This window comes from Pseudopodoces humilis, chromosome 6, assembly GCF_049639895.1.
Source record: "Pseudopodoces humilis isolate 2021_Gansu_Grassland_sample_001 chromosome 6, ASM4963989v1, whole genome shotgun sequence".
NCBI classification, from domain to species: Eukaryota; Metazoa; Chordata; class Aves; order Passeriformes; family Paridae; genus Pseudopodoces; species Pseudopodoces humilis.
In genome coordinates, this window is record NC_142205.1 from 885,804 (window position 1) to 899,035 (window position 13,232).

At 61.2% G+C, this 13,232-nt stretch overlaps 1 protein-coding gene across 1 annotated transcript; it reads right to left on the reverse strand.

Annotated features, from left to right (window-relative positions):
- Nucleotides 1-359: 359 nt before the first annotated feature.
- On the reverse strand, nucleotides 360-12,573 carry LOC102104739 (homeobox protein EMX1). Its single transcript, XM_005532568.2, has 3 exons — nucleotides 12,213-12,573; nucleotides 10,290-10,474; nucleotides 360-879 (listed from the first exon to the last, which is right to left on the reverse strand). The coding sequence occupies exons 1-3, from the start codon at nucleotides 12,571-12,573 to the stop codon at nucleotides 712-714; spliced, it is 714 nt and encodes a 237-aa protein (XP_005532625.2). The 3' UTR covers nucleotides 360-711.
- Nucleotides 12,574-13,232: the final 659 nt, after the last annotated feature.

Sequence of the window (13,232 nt, forward strand, 5' to 3'; positions counted from 1 at the left end):
GTGCCCCCCCAGTCCCCCCCAAATGCCTCCCAGTCTCCCCCCAGTCCCCCCCAGTGCCCTCCCAGTGCCCCCCCAGGACCCCCCAATGCCCCCCAGCCGCCGTCCCGCCGGGCCCCCGCTGTCCCCAGCCCGAGGAGGTGCCGGTGCCCTGCCGCCCTGCCCCGCAGTTTCCATCCAGGTGAGTTTGCAGCACGTTTTGCCTTTTATTTCCACGCAGTAACACTCACTACAGCTGCTACCTACGGGAGGGAACGCACGCACACGGGCACGGCGAGAGAGAATAAATTAAAATAAATCCTCATAAAAAAACCCAAACCATGAACCAACGGAGAAAACGATGCAGGGGGGACGGTGGGGAAAGGAAGGCGGGGAAAAACGGTGGCAAATGAGAATAAAAAGGTAAATGAGGAAGGGTTTGGAACATTGAGCTTGTGGTGGGACGCGTCGGTCGGATCTCACGGACTCGGGCTCCGAGGAGGATGCGCGGTCCCGGGGCCGCCCTGGCGGGCTCCTCTCGCTCCTCGGCTCTGCGGGAGCTCCCCGAAAGCCCCTCCGAGGGACGGGGTCGGGCCGCGCCCCGAGGAAAGGCCGCGGGCGGCGGCGGCGGCGGCGGGCGATGTCCCTACAGTCCTGTCGGTGCCACCGCCTGTGTCCCCCAGGCCTGCCCCGGGGTCCTCTCCATGGTGGCCGCACCTGGAGCCTGTCCCTGCTTTAGTCGTTGGAGGTGACGTCGATGTCTTCTCCGCTCGACTGCTTGGTGGCGAGGCGCCATCGGTTGATGTGGTGCGAGCCCTTCTTCTTCTGCTCCGAGTCGGGGCCCTCCTCCTCCAGCTTCTGCCGTTTGTATTTCGTCCGCCGGTTCTGGAACCACACTTTTACCTGGCACGGGAGAGACGGCGGCGCTCGGGGCTGCGGGCACGGCTGGGGCGGCACGGGCGGGGCTGCAGCACGGCTGGGAACTCGGCCTGCCCTGGAGAGCGGCCACGCTGTCCCTCCCTGTGTCTGTCCCTGTGACAGTGTCATCCCTGTGCCATCCCTGTCCCTGTGACTGTGTCATCCCTGTGCCATCCCTGTCCTGTCCCTGTGCCTGTGACTGTGCCATCCCTGTCCTGTGCCTGTGCCTGTCACTGTCCCTGTCCCTGTGTCTGTCCCTGTGCCTGTGCCATCCCTGTCCTGTGCCTGTGACTGTCCCTGTGTCTGTCCCTGTGCCATCCCTGTCCCTGTCCCTGTGCCTGTGACTGTCCTCGTGCCTGTGTCATCCCTGTCCTGTCCCTGTGCCTGTGACTGTCCCTGTGCCTGTGTCATCCCTGTGCCATCCCTGTGCCATCCCTGTCCCTGTCCCTGTGCCTGTGCCATCCCTGTCCTGTCCCTGTGCCTGCGTCATCCCTGTCCTGGTGCCTGTCCCTGTCCCTGTGCCTGTCCCTGTCCTGTGCTTGTCCCTGTGCCATCCCTGTCCCTCCAGGAGCGCTCCCACAGCTGCCCTGCCCTGCCTCACTTCCCCATGGCAAGGTGGGGCAGGGGGGAAAGGGATGGGACAGGGATGGGACAGGGATGGGACAGGGATGGGACAGGGATGGGACAGGGACAGCTGCAGCTGCTGCACGGTTGCAGCACCATGACCGAGGTGAAGGACACTCAGTGACACCTCAGCCATGGGACAGCAGGACAGGGGACACCCCTGGGAGCACCCAGAGCGTGACACCCTGAGCTGGCTGTGCCTGGATGGGCACGGACCACGGGGAGCAGCCAATCCCAGCACTGCTCCAGCTGTCCCTGGTGCCAGGATGCCACAGGATGCCACAGGATGCCACAGGATGCCACAGGATGTCACAGGATGTCACAGGATGCCACAGGATGTCACAGGCACAGCAGCATGGCTGCAGTGACCACCGGGGTAACACTCAGAGCCATCCCCACGCCCCTGCCAGGACTGTAATTACAATTAGCGATCCCTAATTGACCACACTGAGGGTTCAGGAGACCTTTTCCACTGTGCCGGTGACAAACAGCCCCAGGAGTCTCCGTGCTCGGGGATCCCACCCTCCTCACCTGCCCAGGAATCCAAATCCAACCCCACGATCCTCGATTCCAGCACTGGGAACGTGGGCTGGGCTCGGGGTGGACAGGACAGGACAAGACAGGACAGGACAGGACAGCAGGGACAGGACAGGACAGGACAGGACAGCAGGGACAGGACAGGACAGGACAGACAGGACAGGACTGGACAGCAGGGACAGGACAGGACAGGACAGATAGGACAGCAGGGACAGGACAGGACAGGACAGGACAGGACAGGACAGCAGGGACAGGACAGGACAGGACAGCAGGGACAGGCATCACTTTGGGGTGCTGAGGGCACCCACAGGGTCAGTGGTGCACGGAGGGATGCAGGATGCAGGATGCAGGGATGCAGAGATGCAGGATGCAGGGATGCAGAGATGCAGGATGCAGGGGTGCAGGGGTGCAGGGATGCAGGGGTGCAGGGATGTAGGGATGCAGGGATGCAGGGATGCAGGATACATGGATGCAGGGATGCAGGATGCCAGAGGCAGGGATGCAGGGATGCTTCAGGCAGGAGGAGGGATGCAGGGATGCAGGGATGCAAGATGCACTGATGAAGGGATGCAGGGATGCAAGGATGCAGGATGCAGGGGTGCAGGGGTGCAGGGATGCAGGGATGCAGGATGCAGGGGTGCAGGGATGCAGGGGTACAGGGGTGCAGGGGTGCAGGGGTGCAGGGATGCAGGGATGCAGGATGCAGGGGTGCAGGGATGCAGGGATGCAGGGGTGCAGGGGTGCAGGGATGCAGGGATGCAGGGATGCAGGGATGCAGGGATGCAGGATGCTGCAGACAGGAGGAGGGATGCAGGAGGCAGCGGTGAGGGATGCAGGATGCTGCAGGAAGCAGCAGGGATGGGATAAGGGAAGTGGATATGATTCACGCAGGGTTATGGGATGTGGGAATGCTGCAGGCAGGGTTATGGGATGCAGGATGTGGCAGCTGGGATGGTGAGGGATGCTGCACTGGGATGCTGCACTGGGATGCTGCAGGGAGCAGGGTGGATGCCCCAGGCAGCAGTGCTGGGTGCTGCAGGCAGGGATGTGGGGTGAGGAGGGCATGGGGTGGGGTGGGGATGTGCAGGTGGGATCCAGAACTCCAAAGGCAAGATGAGGATGCCCAGGAGAGATGAGGATTCCACAGGAGGGATCCAGAATTCCAAAAGTGGGATAAGAATGCCCCAGGCGAGATCCAGGATGCCCCAGGAGGGATCCAGGATGCCCCAGGCAGGATCCAGGATGTCCCAGGAGGGATGAGGACACCGCCTGGCTCCCAGGCCCAGCAGCACCAGGTGCCACCGCCACCCCAGGCCGGGCTGAGCCTTCTCCCGCTGCAGATTTGGGATCCCGCGGCCGCCGGCAGCGCTCGGCTGCAGCTGATCCCGGATCCTCGGCCCTTCCCCTGTCCTTCAGCACCAACCACCGCCTGCTCCCTGCTCCGGAGCTTCTCGGATCGGCATTCCCAGTTCGGGCCCGCATTCCCAGTCCGGGCCGGCATTCCCACCCCGGATCGGCATTCCCAGTCCGGGCCGGCATTCCCAGTCCGGGCCGGCATTCCCACCCCGGGCCAGCATTCCCACCCCGGGACAGCATTCCCAGTTCGGGCCGGCATTCCCATCCTGGGCCGGCATTCCCAGTTCGGGCCGGCATTCCCATCCAGGATCGGCATTCCCAGTCTGAGCGCCGGCATTCCCAGTTCGGGAGCCGGCATTCCCAGTTCGGGCCGGCATTCCCAGTTCGGGCCGGCATTCCCAGTTCAGGCCGGCATTCCCATCCCGGATCGGCATTCCCAGTCCGGGCCGGCATTCCCATCCTGGGCCGGCATTCCCATCCTGGGCCGGCATTCCCAGTTCGGGAACCGGAATTCCCAGTTCGGGCCGGCTTTCCCAGTTCGGAAGCCAGCATTCCCAGTTCAGGCCGGCATTCCCAGTTCGACCCGGAATTCCCAGTTCGGAAGCCAGCATTCCCAGTTCAGGCCGGCATTCCCAGTTCGGGCTGGCATTCCCAGTTCGGGAGCCGGCATTCCCAGTCCCGGCCGGCATTCCCTGGAGCCGCAGCCAGCCCAGCAGCAGCCCCTGACTTTGCGGCTCTCTGGGAACGGGACGTGTCCTGACCCCTCCCGGGACACAATCCATTGCCTTTCCTACCTCTGGGCCATTCCCGGAACAATTCCCAGCTGGCGCCTTTCATTCAGGCGCCGCCGAGCACTTTACAAACTTTAATTAAAGCTCGCGGCCCTCTGGGAACAGGGAATTGCCTTTTCCCGAAGTGATGGAAGGGGAAGCGGGGCATAAAGCGATTCCCGGCTCCAGCGGGACGAGGCTCCCCGGCATTCCCGGCTGCGGGAATGGGGAATTTTCCAGATCCCTCGCTGGGATCCACCACCTTGGGAAGAGTGCGAGCAGCTCCCGGTGGGATCAGCTGCCCCCTCCGACTCCGGGAGGAATCGGTTCAAATTCCCGAGCCCACGGTTTTATCCCTTCCCAAATTAACCCTTCTTGTGCCGGGTGTTGGTAAATCCCAGCTCCGCCATTCCCGGGGTCCTGTGGCAGGGTGGGGATGGCTCCTGCATCCCAGTCCTGCATCCCAGTCCTGCATCCCAGTCCTGCATCCCTGTCCTGCATCCCCGTCCTGCATCCCTGTCCTGCATCCCTGTCCTGCATCCCTGTTCTGCATCCCTGTCCTGCATCCGTGTCCTGCATCCATGTCCTGCATCCCTGTCCTGCATCCGTGTCCTGCATCCATGTCCTGCATCCCTGTCCTGCATCCGTGTCCTGCATCCATGTCCTGCATCCCTGTCCTGCATCCGTGTCCTGCATCCCTGTCCTGCATCCCTGTCCTGCATCCCTGTCCTGCATCCGTGTCCTGCATCCCTGTCCTGCATCCGTGTCCTGCATCCCTGTCCTGCATCCCTGTCCTGCATCCATGTCCTGCATCCCTGTCCTGCATCCGTGTCCTGCATCCATGTCCTGCATCCCTGTCCTGCATCCGTGTCCTGCATCCATGTCCTGCATCCCTGTCCTGCATCCGTGTCCTGCATCCCTGTCCTGCATCCCTGTCCTGCATCCCTGTCCTGCATCCGTGTCCTGCATCCCTGTCCTGCATCCGTGTCCTGCATCCCTGTCCTGCATCCCTGTCCTGCATCCATGTCCTGCATCCCTGTCCTGCATCCGTGTCCTGCATCCCTGTCCTGCATCCCTGTCCTGCATCCGTGTCCTGCATCCATGTCCTGCATCCCTGTCCTGCATCCGTGTCCTGCATCCCTGTCCTGCATCCCTGTCCTGCATCCCTGTCCTGCATCCCTGTCCTGCATCCGTGTCCTGCATCCGTGTCCTGCATCCCTGTTCTGCATCCCTGTCCTACATCCCTGTCCTGCATCCGTGTCCTGCATCCGTGTCCTGCATCCCAGTCCTGCATCCCAGTCCTGCATCCCAGTCCTGCATCCGTGTCCTGCATCCGTGTCCTGCATCCCTGTCCTGCATCCCTGGACGCTGCTCCCAGCCCCGTGTCCTTCACGGTGCCCCCGGGGCCAGCACGGCACCCTCAGAGTCCCACCTGGCCCCAAGGTGACATTGCCACCACCAGGGGACAATCCACGGTGGCTCCGCGTGGAGCTCCCCCAGGCCGTGAGGCTGAGAGCGCTGGGTCGGGATGGGGACACAGGGACCGGCCCCGCTGTCACCCAAAGTGTCACCACCCCCTGCACCTCCTCCTGCTGTCCCTGGGTCGGGATGGGGACACAGGGACCGGCCCCGCTGTCACCCAAAGTGCCACCACCCCCTGCACCTCCTCCTGCTGTCCCTGCAGGCACTTCCCTCCGGAGACACCCCAAAAACGCTGTGGTTTGTTTTTGGGGACAGTTCTCATGGGGAGGGGACAACTGCCAGCCCCGGGCTTTGCACTGGGCCACTCTCCTGCTCTATCTGGGCATCTTTCTCCTCCTGTGATTCCCAGGCATTCGCTCTAATTGTTAATTGTTAATTATTAATTACGGAGCAGCTGCAATTCCCAGCCGGCCACGAGTCCCTGGCCAGGGCTGCTCCGTCCCTGCAGGGACAGCTCCAGGAGAGGACAGCAGGATATCCAGGGATTCCATAACCACCCCAAATCCAGGAGGGACACTGGGATATCCAGGGATTCCATAATCACCCCAAATCCAGGAGGGACACTGGGATATCCAGGGATTCCATAACCAGCCCAAATCCAGGAGGGACACTGGGATATCCAGGGATTCCATAATCACCCCAAATCCAGGAGGGACACTGGGATATCCAGGGATTCCTTAACCACCCCAAATCCAGGAGGGACACTGGGATATCCAGGGATTCCTTAACCACCCCAAATCCAGGAGGGACACTGGGATATCCAGGGATTCCATAACCAGCCCAAATCCAGGAGGGACACTGGGATATCCAGGGATTCCATAACCAGCCCAAACTTCCCTCTGGCAGGAGCCAGGGAGTGGCCTCTGCTCTGGGAATGCAGGTTTGAGACCCCAAGCGGGGTTTGCCCCTCGAGCTGCTGGGGGTGGAGCGGCTCTGCTGGGAATTCTGGGCTCCGTGGTGCCAGAGGAATCCAGGGAAGTGCCTTCCCAGCCCAGGGTGCTCCCGTGGGAGCTGAGGTGACCTGGTGCCACCAGCGCTGGGCACAGAGAGGCCGTGCCCGATGGGCACAGTGCCCCCAGCTCATCCCATTGCCAGTGCACACCCCACACACCACATCCCCCGTCCCACATCCCATATCCCACATTCCACACCCCATATCCCACATCCCATATCCCACATCCCAGTCTGGCACACCAACCCTGAAGCAGCCACAGCGCTGAGATCCCTGCTGATCCCGGTGTCCCCACATTTACCAGGATCCCTGCTGATCCTGGTGTCCCCACGTGTCCCCACATTTCCCGGTGTCCCCACACTTCCCGGTGTCCCTGTTGATCCCGGTGTCCCCACACACCCGCTCAATGCCCCCTGGGTCTCACCCCACTGTTCCCATCACACCCAAAGCCCCCGGACGGCTGCTCTTGCTCAGCCCATCCCATGTTCCCTTCGGAGCCCTTCCTGCACCTTCTCCACCCTGCTCCCACTTGTGGAACCCCTGGAATTGTGGCAGGGCCCTGAGCTCCATTCTGCTCCCCCAGCCCCTTTGATTTTGCTGTTCCCGAGCCTGTTGTTCCAACCTCATCCCGAATTAACGCAGCTCCTGGGTAGGAGAAGGGCTGGGAAGGGATTAAACACTGGCACCGTCCCCACCCCATATCCCATATCCCATATCCCATATCCCATATCTCATATCCCATATCCTACATCCCATATCCCATATCTCATATCCCATATCCTACATCCCATATCCCACATCCCATATCCCATATCCCATATCCCACATCCCATATCCCATATCCCATATCCCATATCTCATATCCCATATCCTACATCCCATATCCCATATCCTACATCCCATATCCCATATCCCATATCCCATATCCCATATCCCACATCCCATATCCCACATCCCATATCCCATATCCCATATCCCATATCCCACATCCCATATCCCACAGCCCATATCCCACAGCCCACATCCCAAGACATTTCCTGAGGCCTGGCGGGACCTGAACCCTCCCCACCTTCCCTGGGCTGCTCCAGGTGCTGCTCCCTGGCTGGGGCACCCGGAGCTGGCCCAGCCCAAAGGGAAAAACCCCCTTTTCCAGGGGGAAAAGCAGTTGGGAAATAGGGCCAGGCACAGCCAGGGCCTGGAACCCCGAGTGGGAATTGTTGAATCCATGAGAAAATGATAAAACCCAGCAAACTGTGGGTCCGGTGCCTGTGTCGCACCGGGATGGGTATCATGGATAAAGTGGGCTGGTTTTCCATGGAAATTTGATTCCACGCGGGATTTATCACTGAATATTGAATTAATAATAATAACAATAACAATAACAATAATAATAATAATAGTAATAATAATAATAGTAATAATAGTAATAATATCCTGGGTTTGGCACGGCCACCAGCCCCTGGTGTCCCACTCCTCCAATCCCCACACCTGGGTGTATCCTATCCTATATTCTATCCCATATCCCATCCCTTATCCCATCCCATATCCCATCCCATATCCCATCCCATATCCCATCCCGTATCCCATCCCGTATCCCATCCCTCGGCGCACTGGGATTATTTTCCTCCAGGTAATTAAACCAGATTTTAAAAAATTAAAAATAAACACTATTTTTCCAAAGCCACAAAGCAGAAGGGAAGAACGTTTCCCTCTGCCGAGCGCCCATTCCCGGATGGATCCGTGGGAAGGACGGGAGCCTTTCCCGGCCCTGCCGCTGCCTCCCGTTGTCCCCGCGCCCGCTCCCCGCCAGCAGCAGCAGCTTCCCAAAACCACGGAAGCACCGAGCTACCGAATGGGCTGCAGCACACACAGGAAAAGGAAATTTAAAATGTCTACGTGGCTTCTTTGCACCCCAAAATCTCTGGGATTTGGGGTTGGGATGCCGCTGCATTTCCCCAGGAATAAACGGCGTTGTCGCATTTAGGCTCCAGGCGATGCTGGAAAAGGCCAGGGAATGGCTAAGCTCGCCCTGGGGCATCCCAGAGCTGCCCTTTCCACCCCGACAAGTTCCTGGCTGTTCTTTGACCTTTGGGGTTTGTCCTTTTTTCCCTTTTTTCCTCCATTCCAGCCCAGAGAGGTGACAGGAGCAGCGGGAAGGGACCCGAGCCAGATCCAGCGCTGAGCCCCGCGAGCCGCAGGGACAGCATCACCCTCGGGCTCCAAACACCCCCGGGATTTTGGGGGCTCAGTTCTCGCTTCCCAACAGCCACAGCTGCTCCTTCCCACTGTCCCCGTGCCCGTGACATTTTCCTGCCAGGAATTTCCTGCTCCCAGGGATGGAGGTTTGGTGTGGTGGAGCCCAGGCGAAGACGAGCCAGGCGGGCACTGGGAACTCCCACGGCTCCAGCTCTATTTCCCAAATCAATTAAAGCTTAAAAATTCAATTAATTCAGCACATAGGCCCAACCGCCTCACCAGAATTTGGGGAAAACTTTCTCCATCCCTCAGCTGCTGAATATCCCGGGAAATAGCGCTCCTTCCCCTGGAGCATTTGGGAGCTCGCCGGGACACCGGGCTCCCAGAGATGCTCAGCCCCAGCTCCCTCATTTTCCCCCAGCTCTGTCCACTTTTCCTCTCATCCCTGTGCTTCTCCTGGGTCTCCTTACATCTGAATTCCCGTGAAATGTCTGTTCTGATCCCAGAAAGTCTCATCCGACACCAGCGCCCTTCGGCAGCGTCGTCTCCACACCCATCCTGAATTCTGGGCGCACAGAGCGGGGCTGCTCGGCTCAGCCACACTTTTCCAGCTTCCCAGGGAAGCCTTTGGGCTGCTGCTCCTTTCTTAACTGGATTTTTAAACCCATCAGTTGCTCCCAGGAAAAACACCCCGAGCCAGCCAGGAACAACACCAGGAAAGCGCTCCGGAGAGCAGGACCGTGCCGGAGCCGCATCCCCAGCCCCAAAGCTGCCGCAGCCTCTGTGACACCCGAACGCCGCCACACAAAAACCCCAAATCCAGCCCGAGGGGCCCGGGAACACCCGCAGGCTCTGGGGCTTCCGGCACCTGCTGGAACCCCAGGCCTGGAATCCCAGCTGGGATTTCCCACAGGAGCGCTGCGCGGATCCGGTGCCGGTTCCGAGCTGCTCCCGGGGCTGCGGATCCGGGACAGGCTGGGACACAAGGGATGGGACACATGGGAGACACGGGGTGGGACAGAAGTGACACATGGGGTGGGACAGAAGGGACACACAGGTGGGATAGCTGGGACACACGAGGTGGGACAGAAGTGACACACGGGGTGGGACACCTGGGTCACTTGAGGTGGGACAGGCTGGGACACTCAGGGTGGGATAACTGGGACACACAGGATGGGACAGGAGGGACACACGGGATGGGACAGAAGGGACACACGGGGTGAGATAACTGGGACACACGGGTGGAACAGAAGGGGCACATGGAGTGGGACAGGAGGGACACACGGGATGGGACAGGAGGGACCCACGGGTGGTACTGGAGGGACACACAGGATGGGACAAGAGGGACACACAGGTGGGACAGAAGGAGCACACAGGATGGGACAGGAGGGACACACAGGATGGGACAGGAGGGACACACGGGGTGGGACAGGAGGGACACACGGGGTGGGACAGGAGGAACCCTCGGGTGGCAGTACCTGTGTCTCGGAGAGGCTGAGGCTGCTGGCCAGCTGCTTGCGCTCGGCGCCCACCACGTAGTGGTTCTTCTCGAAGGCCCTCTCCAGGCGCAGCAGCTGCGATGGGGAAAAGGCCGTGCGGATGCGCTTGGGCTTGCGGGCGAAGGGGCCGTGCAGCAGGAGGCTCTCCTGGGACACCTCGCTCCCTGCGGGCACACACAGAGCTCAGCCCCGGAACCCCCTCTGCAGGGCCGGCTTGGGCTGATTTCCTTGCCCCGTGGCACGGGAAGGGCACAAAAGAAGAATTGCGGGGTTTTTCGGAGCCTTCCCCATCCCAAAATTGCAGCGTTTGCGCCCCGTTCTCCCTCTCGGCTGATCTCAGCCCCACGGTGGGGTTGGACACAGCGCTAAAGGGTGGGGAGGGAGGGGGAAAGAAAGAAAGAGAAAGAAAGAGGGAGAAGGGATGGATGGGGAGAGCAGCAAGAAGAGGAAAGAAAGAGGAAGAGAAGGTGGGAGGCAGAGAAAAAACTGAGACAGAGAGAAAAAGAAATTATAAAACAGGAGGAAGACTGAGAAATTGACAGGAAAAGAAAACAGAAAAGGAAAGGTAAGAAAGAAAATAGTGAAGTGGAGAAAGAAAGAGGGAAGGGGACAAGGAAAGAGAGGAGAAAAGTGGGGAAGCAATAAAAAAAAAACAGAAAAAGAAAGAGAAAGGAAAAAAGAGAAAGAGACAAGAAGTGGGAAAGCAAAAAAAAAAAAATAAAAGAAGGAAAGAAGCAAAGAACAACGAGCGAGAGAAGGAAAGCTGTAAAGCAAGCGAGCGAAACAAGGTAGAAAGAAACGAAAGCAAGGGAAGAACAAGAAAATTAAAGGCGGAGAGAGAAGGCAGGAGAGAGGGACGGCTCGGGAGAGCCGGGCCCGGGGGCTGTGGGGGACCGGGAGCCCCGCATGGGCCCGGCCGGAGCCGCTCCCGGGGCCGAGGGAGCCGGGCCGGTGCCCCCGGGAGCCGCCGGCAGCGGCCGCAATCCCCGGCGGAGCCCCGGGGACGAGCGAGGGCTTGGTGCCGAGCAGATAAAACTAATCCGGGCTGCGGGACCCCCCCGGCACCGCGGCGGGACAGGCGGTGAGAGGAAACGGGGAGGCAAAAAAGAGGAAAATAAAACAGAGAAAAAAACAAACTAACAAACAAAAAAGAAAAAAAAAACCGAGGGAAAAAAAAAAACGTGTGGGAAAAAGGAAAGAAAAGGAACCGGATAAAGAAAGGAAAAGGAAAAGAAAGAGGATTGGAAGGAACAAGAAGAAAGAAAATGAAGATTGAAAAAAATAAGAGACAGAACCAGAAAATTAAGAGAAAGAAAGAAAGAACGAAAGAAGCGAAACAGGAAAGCAAAGAAAAGAAAGAGAAGGAAAGAAAGCGAGGAAATAAATAAAGAGAAGAAAAGGAACGGAGAGAAAATCTACGGAACCAAACAACATCTCCCTGCGCAGCCGAGATCCACCGCACCGAAATCCTTCCCTTCGTTCCCGGGAAGGAGAAAACCAAATTCCCTTCTCGGCTGCGCACGGAGGCGGCGGCGCCGGTCCCGTCCCCCGGAGCTCCGCGATGCTCGGCCGGGACTCCGCGAGGCTGCCCGGCTCTGCCCGGCCCCGACCGCGGCCCCGGGGCTGCGGGAGCGCTCCGGCCGCGGGCGTGCAAAGGCGGCGGCACCGGCAGCTCCGAGGCACCGGCAGCTCCGAGGCACCGGCAGCTCCGGGGCACCGGCAGCTCCCAGGCACCGGCCCCGTTGAGCAGCGCCCGCGGCCCCGGCCGTGCGTGCGGGCACGGCAGCAACAGGTCCTGCCCTGCAGCCGGGCCCCCCGAGCCCCGGGCAGGAGCCCCGCGGCTCCGCAGCCCCCGGGGCCGCCGCCAGCCCTCGGCCCGCGCCCCCCGCAGCCCCCGCTCACCTTGGAAGCGGTGGCCGAAGAAGCGGTTCCGCAGCACCCAGGGGTAAAAGTTGAGCGGGTCGCGGTGCTGCGGCCCGAAGAAGGGGTGCGGGTGCGGCAGGGCCGACCCCCCCAGCTGGGGGGGCCCGACGGGCAGCGCCGGGTGCCCCACGGCCTCGGGGAAGACGAGCTCGGCGCTGCCGTACAGGGCCCGGCCGGCGGCTCCCTGGAAGCCGGGGGCGAAGGCGGCGGCGTCGGCGGCGGGGGCGGGGCCGGGGGAGGGGGGGGGGGGGGGGCGCGGGGGGGCCTCGGGGCCCAGGGGGGTGTCCTTGCCCACCAGGGACTCGATGGTGAAGCAGCGCTTCGCAGACGGCTGGAACATGGTGTGAGCCGGGAGCGGGGGGGGGGCCGGAGCGGGGCCGGTCCTGCGGGTGCGCGCGTGTGTGCGGTGTGTGTGTGTGTGCGTGTGCAAGAAACCTCCCCCTGGGCACGGCACACACACACGGACCCGCGCCCCGCACCCCTCCCTCCCTCCGCCCCCGCCCCGCCGCCCACCCGCGGGCGCCCACGCAGCCCCGAGCCCCGGCGGATGCGGGCGGTACCTGCGGGGCCGGGCAGGGGCCGCCTCACCTGAGCCCCGCGACACACAGGAGAGGCCGGAGGAGGCAGGGCCGGGCTGGGAGGGCAGGGAATGTAGGGATGGGATGGGATCGGAGAGCAGGGCCGGGATGGGGACGGCACGGGAGGCAGGAATAGGATGGGGAGAACAGGGGAGGCAGGAATGGGATGGGGTGAACAGGGGAATGTAGGGAGGGGATGGGAGACCAGGGCCGGGATGCGGAGGGCACGGGAGGCAGGAATGGGATGGGGAGAACAGAGGAGGCAGGAATGGGATGGGGAGAACAGAGGAGGCAGGAATGGGATGGGATCGGAGAGCAGGGCCGGGATGGGGAGGGCAGGGGAGGCAGGAATGGGATGGGATGGGATGGGATGGGATGGGATGGGATGGGATGGGATGGGATGGGATGGGATGGGATGGGA

What these genes read in the sequence shown, in the direction of transcription:
- LOC102104739 (XM_005532568.2), bottom strand. Translation starts at nt 12,573, where the DNA reads ATGTTCCAGCCGTCTGCGAAGCGCTGCTTCACCATCGAGTCCCTGGTG. An exon ending in CTTCGGCCACCGCTTCCAAG is followed by an intron (nt 10,475 to 12,212) that starts GTGAGCGGGGGC and finishes GTGTGCCCGCAG; the next exon opens with GGAGCGAGGTGTCCCAGGAG. An exon ending in TCAGCCTCTCCGAGACACAG is followed by an intron (nt 880 to 10,289) that starts GTACTGCCACCC and finishes CTCCCGTGCCAG; the next exon opens with GTAAAAGTGTGGTTCCAGAA.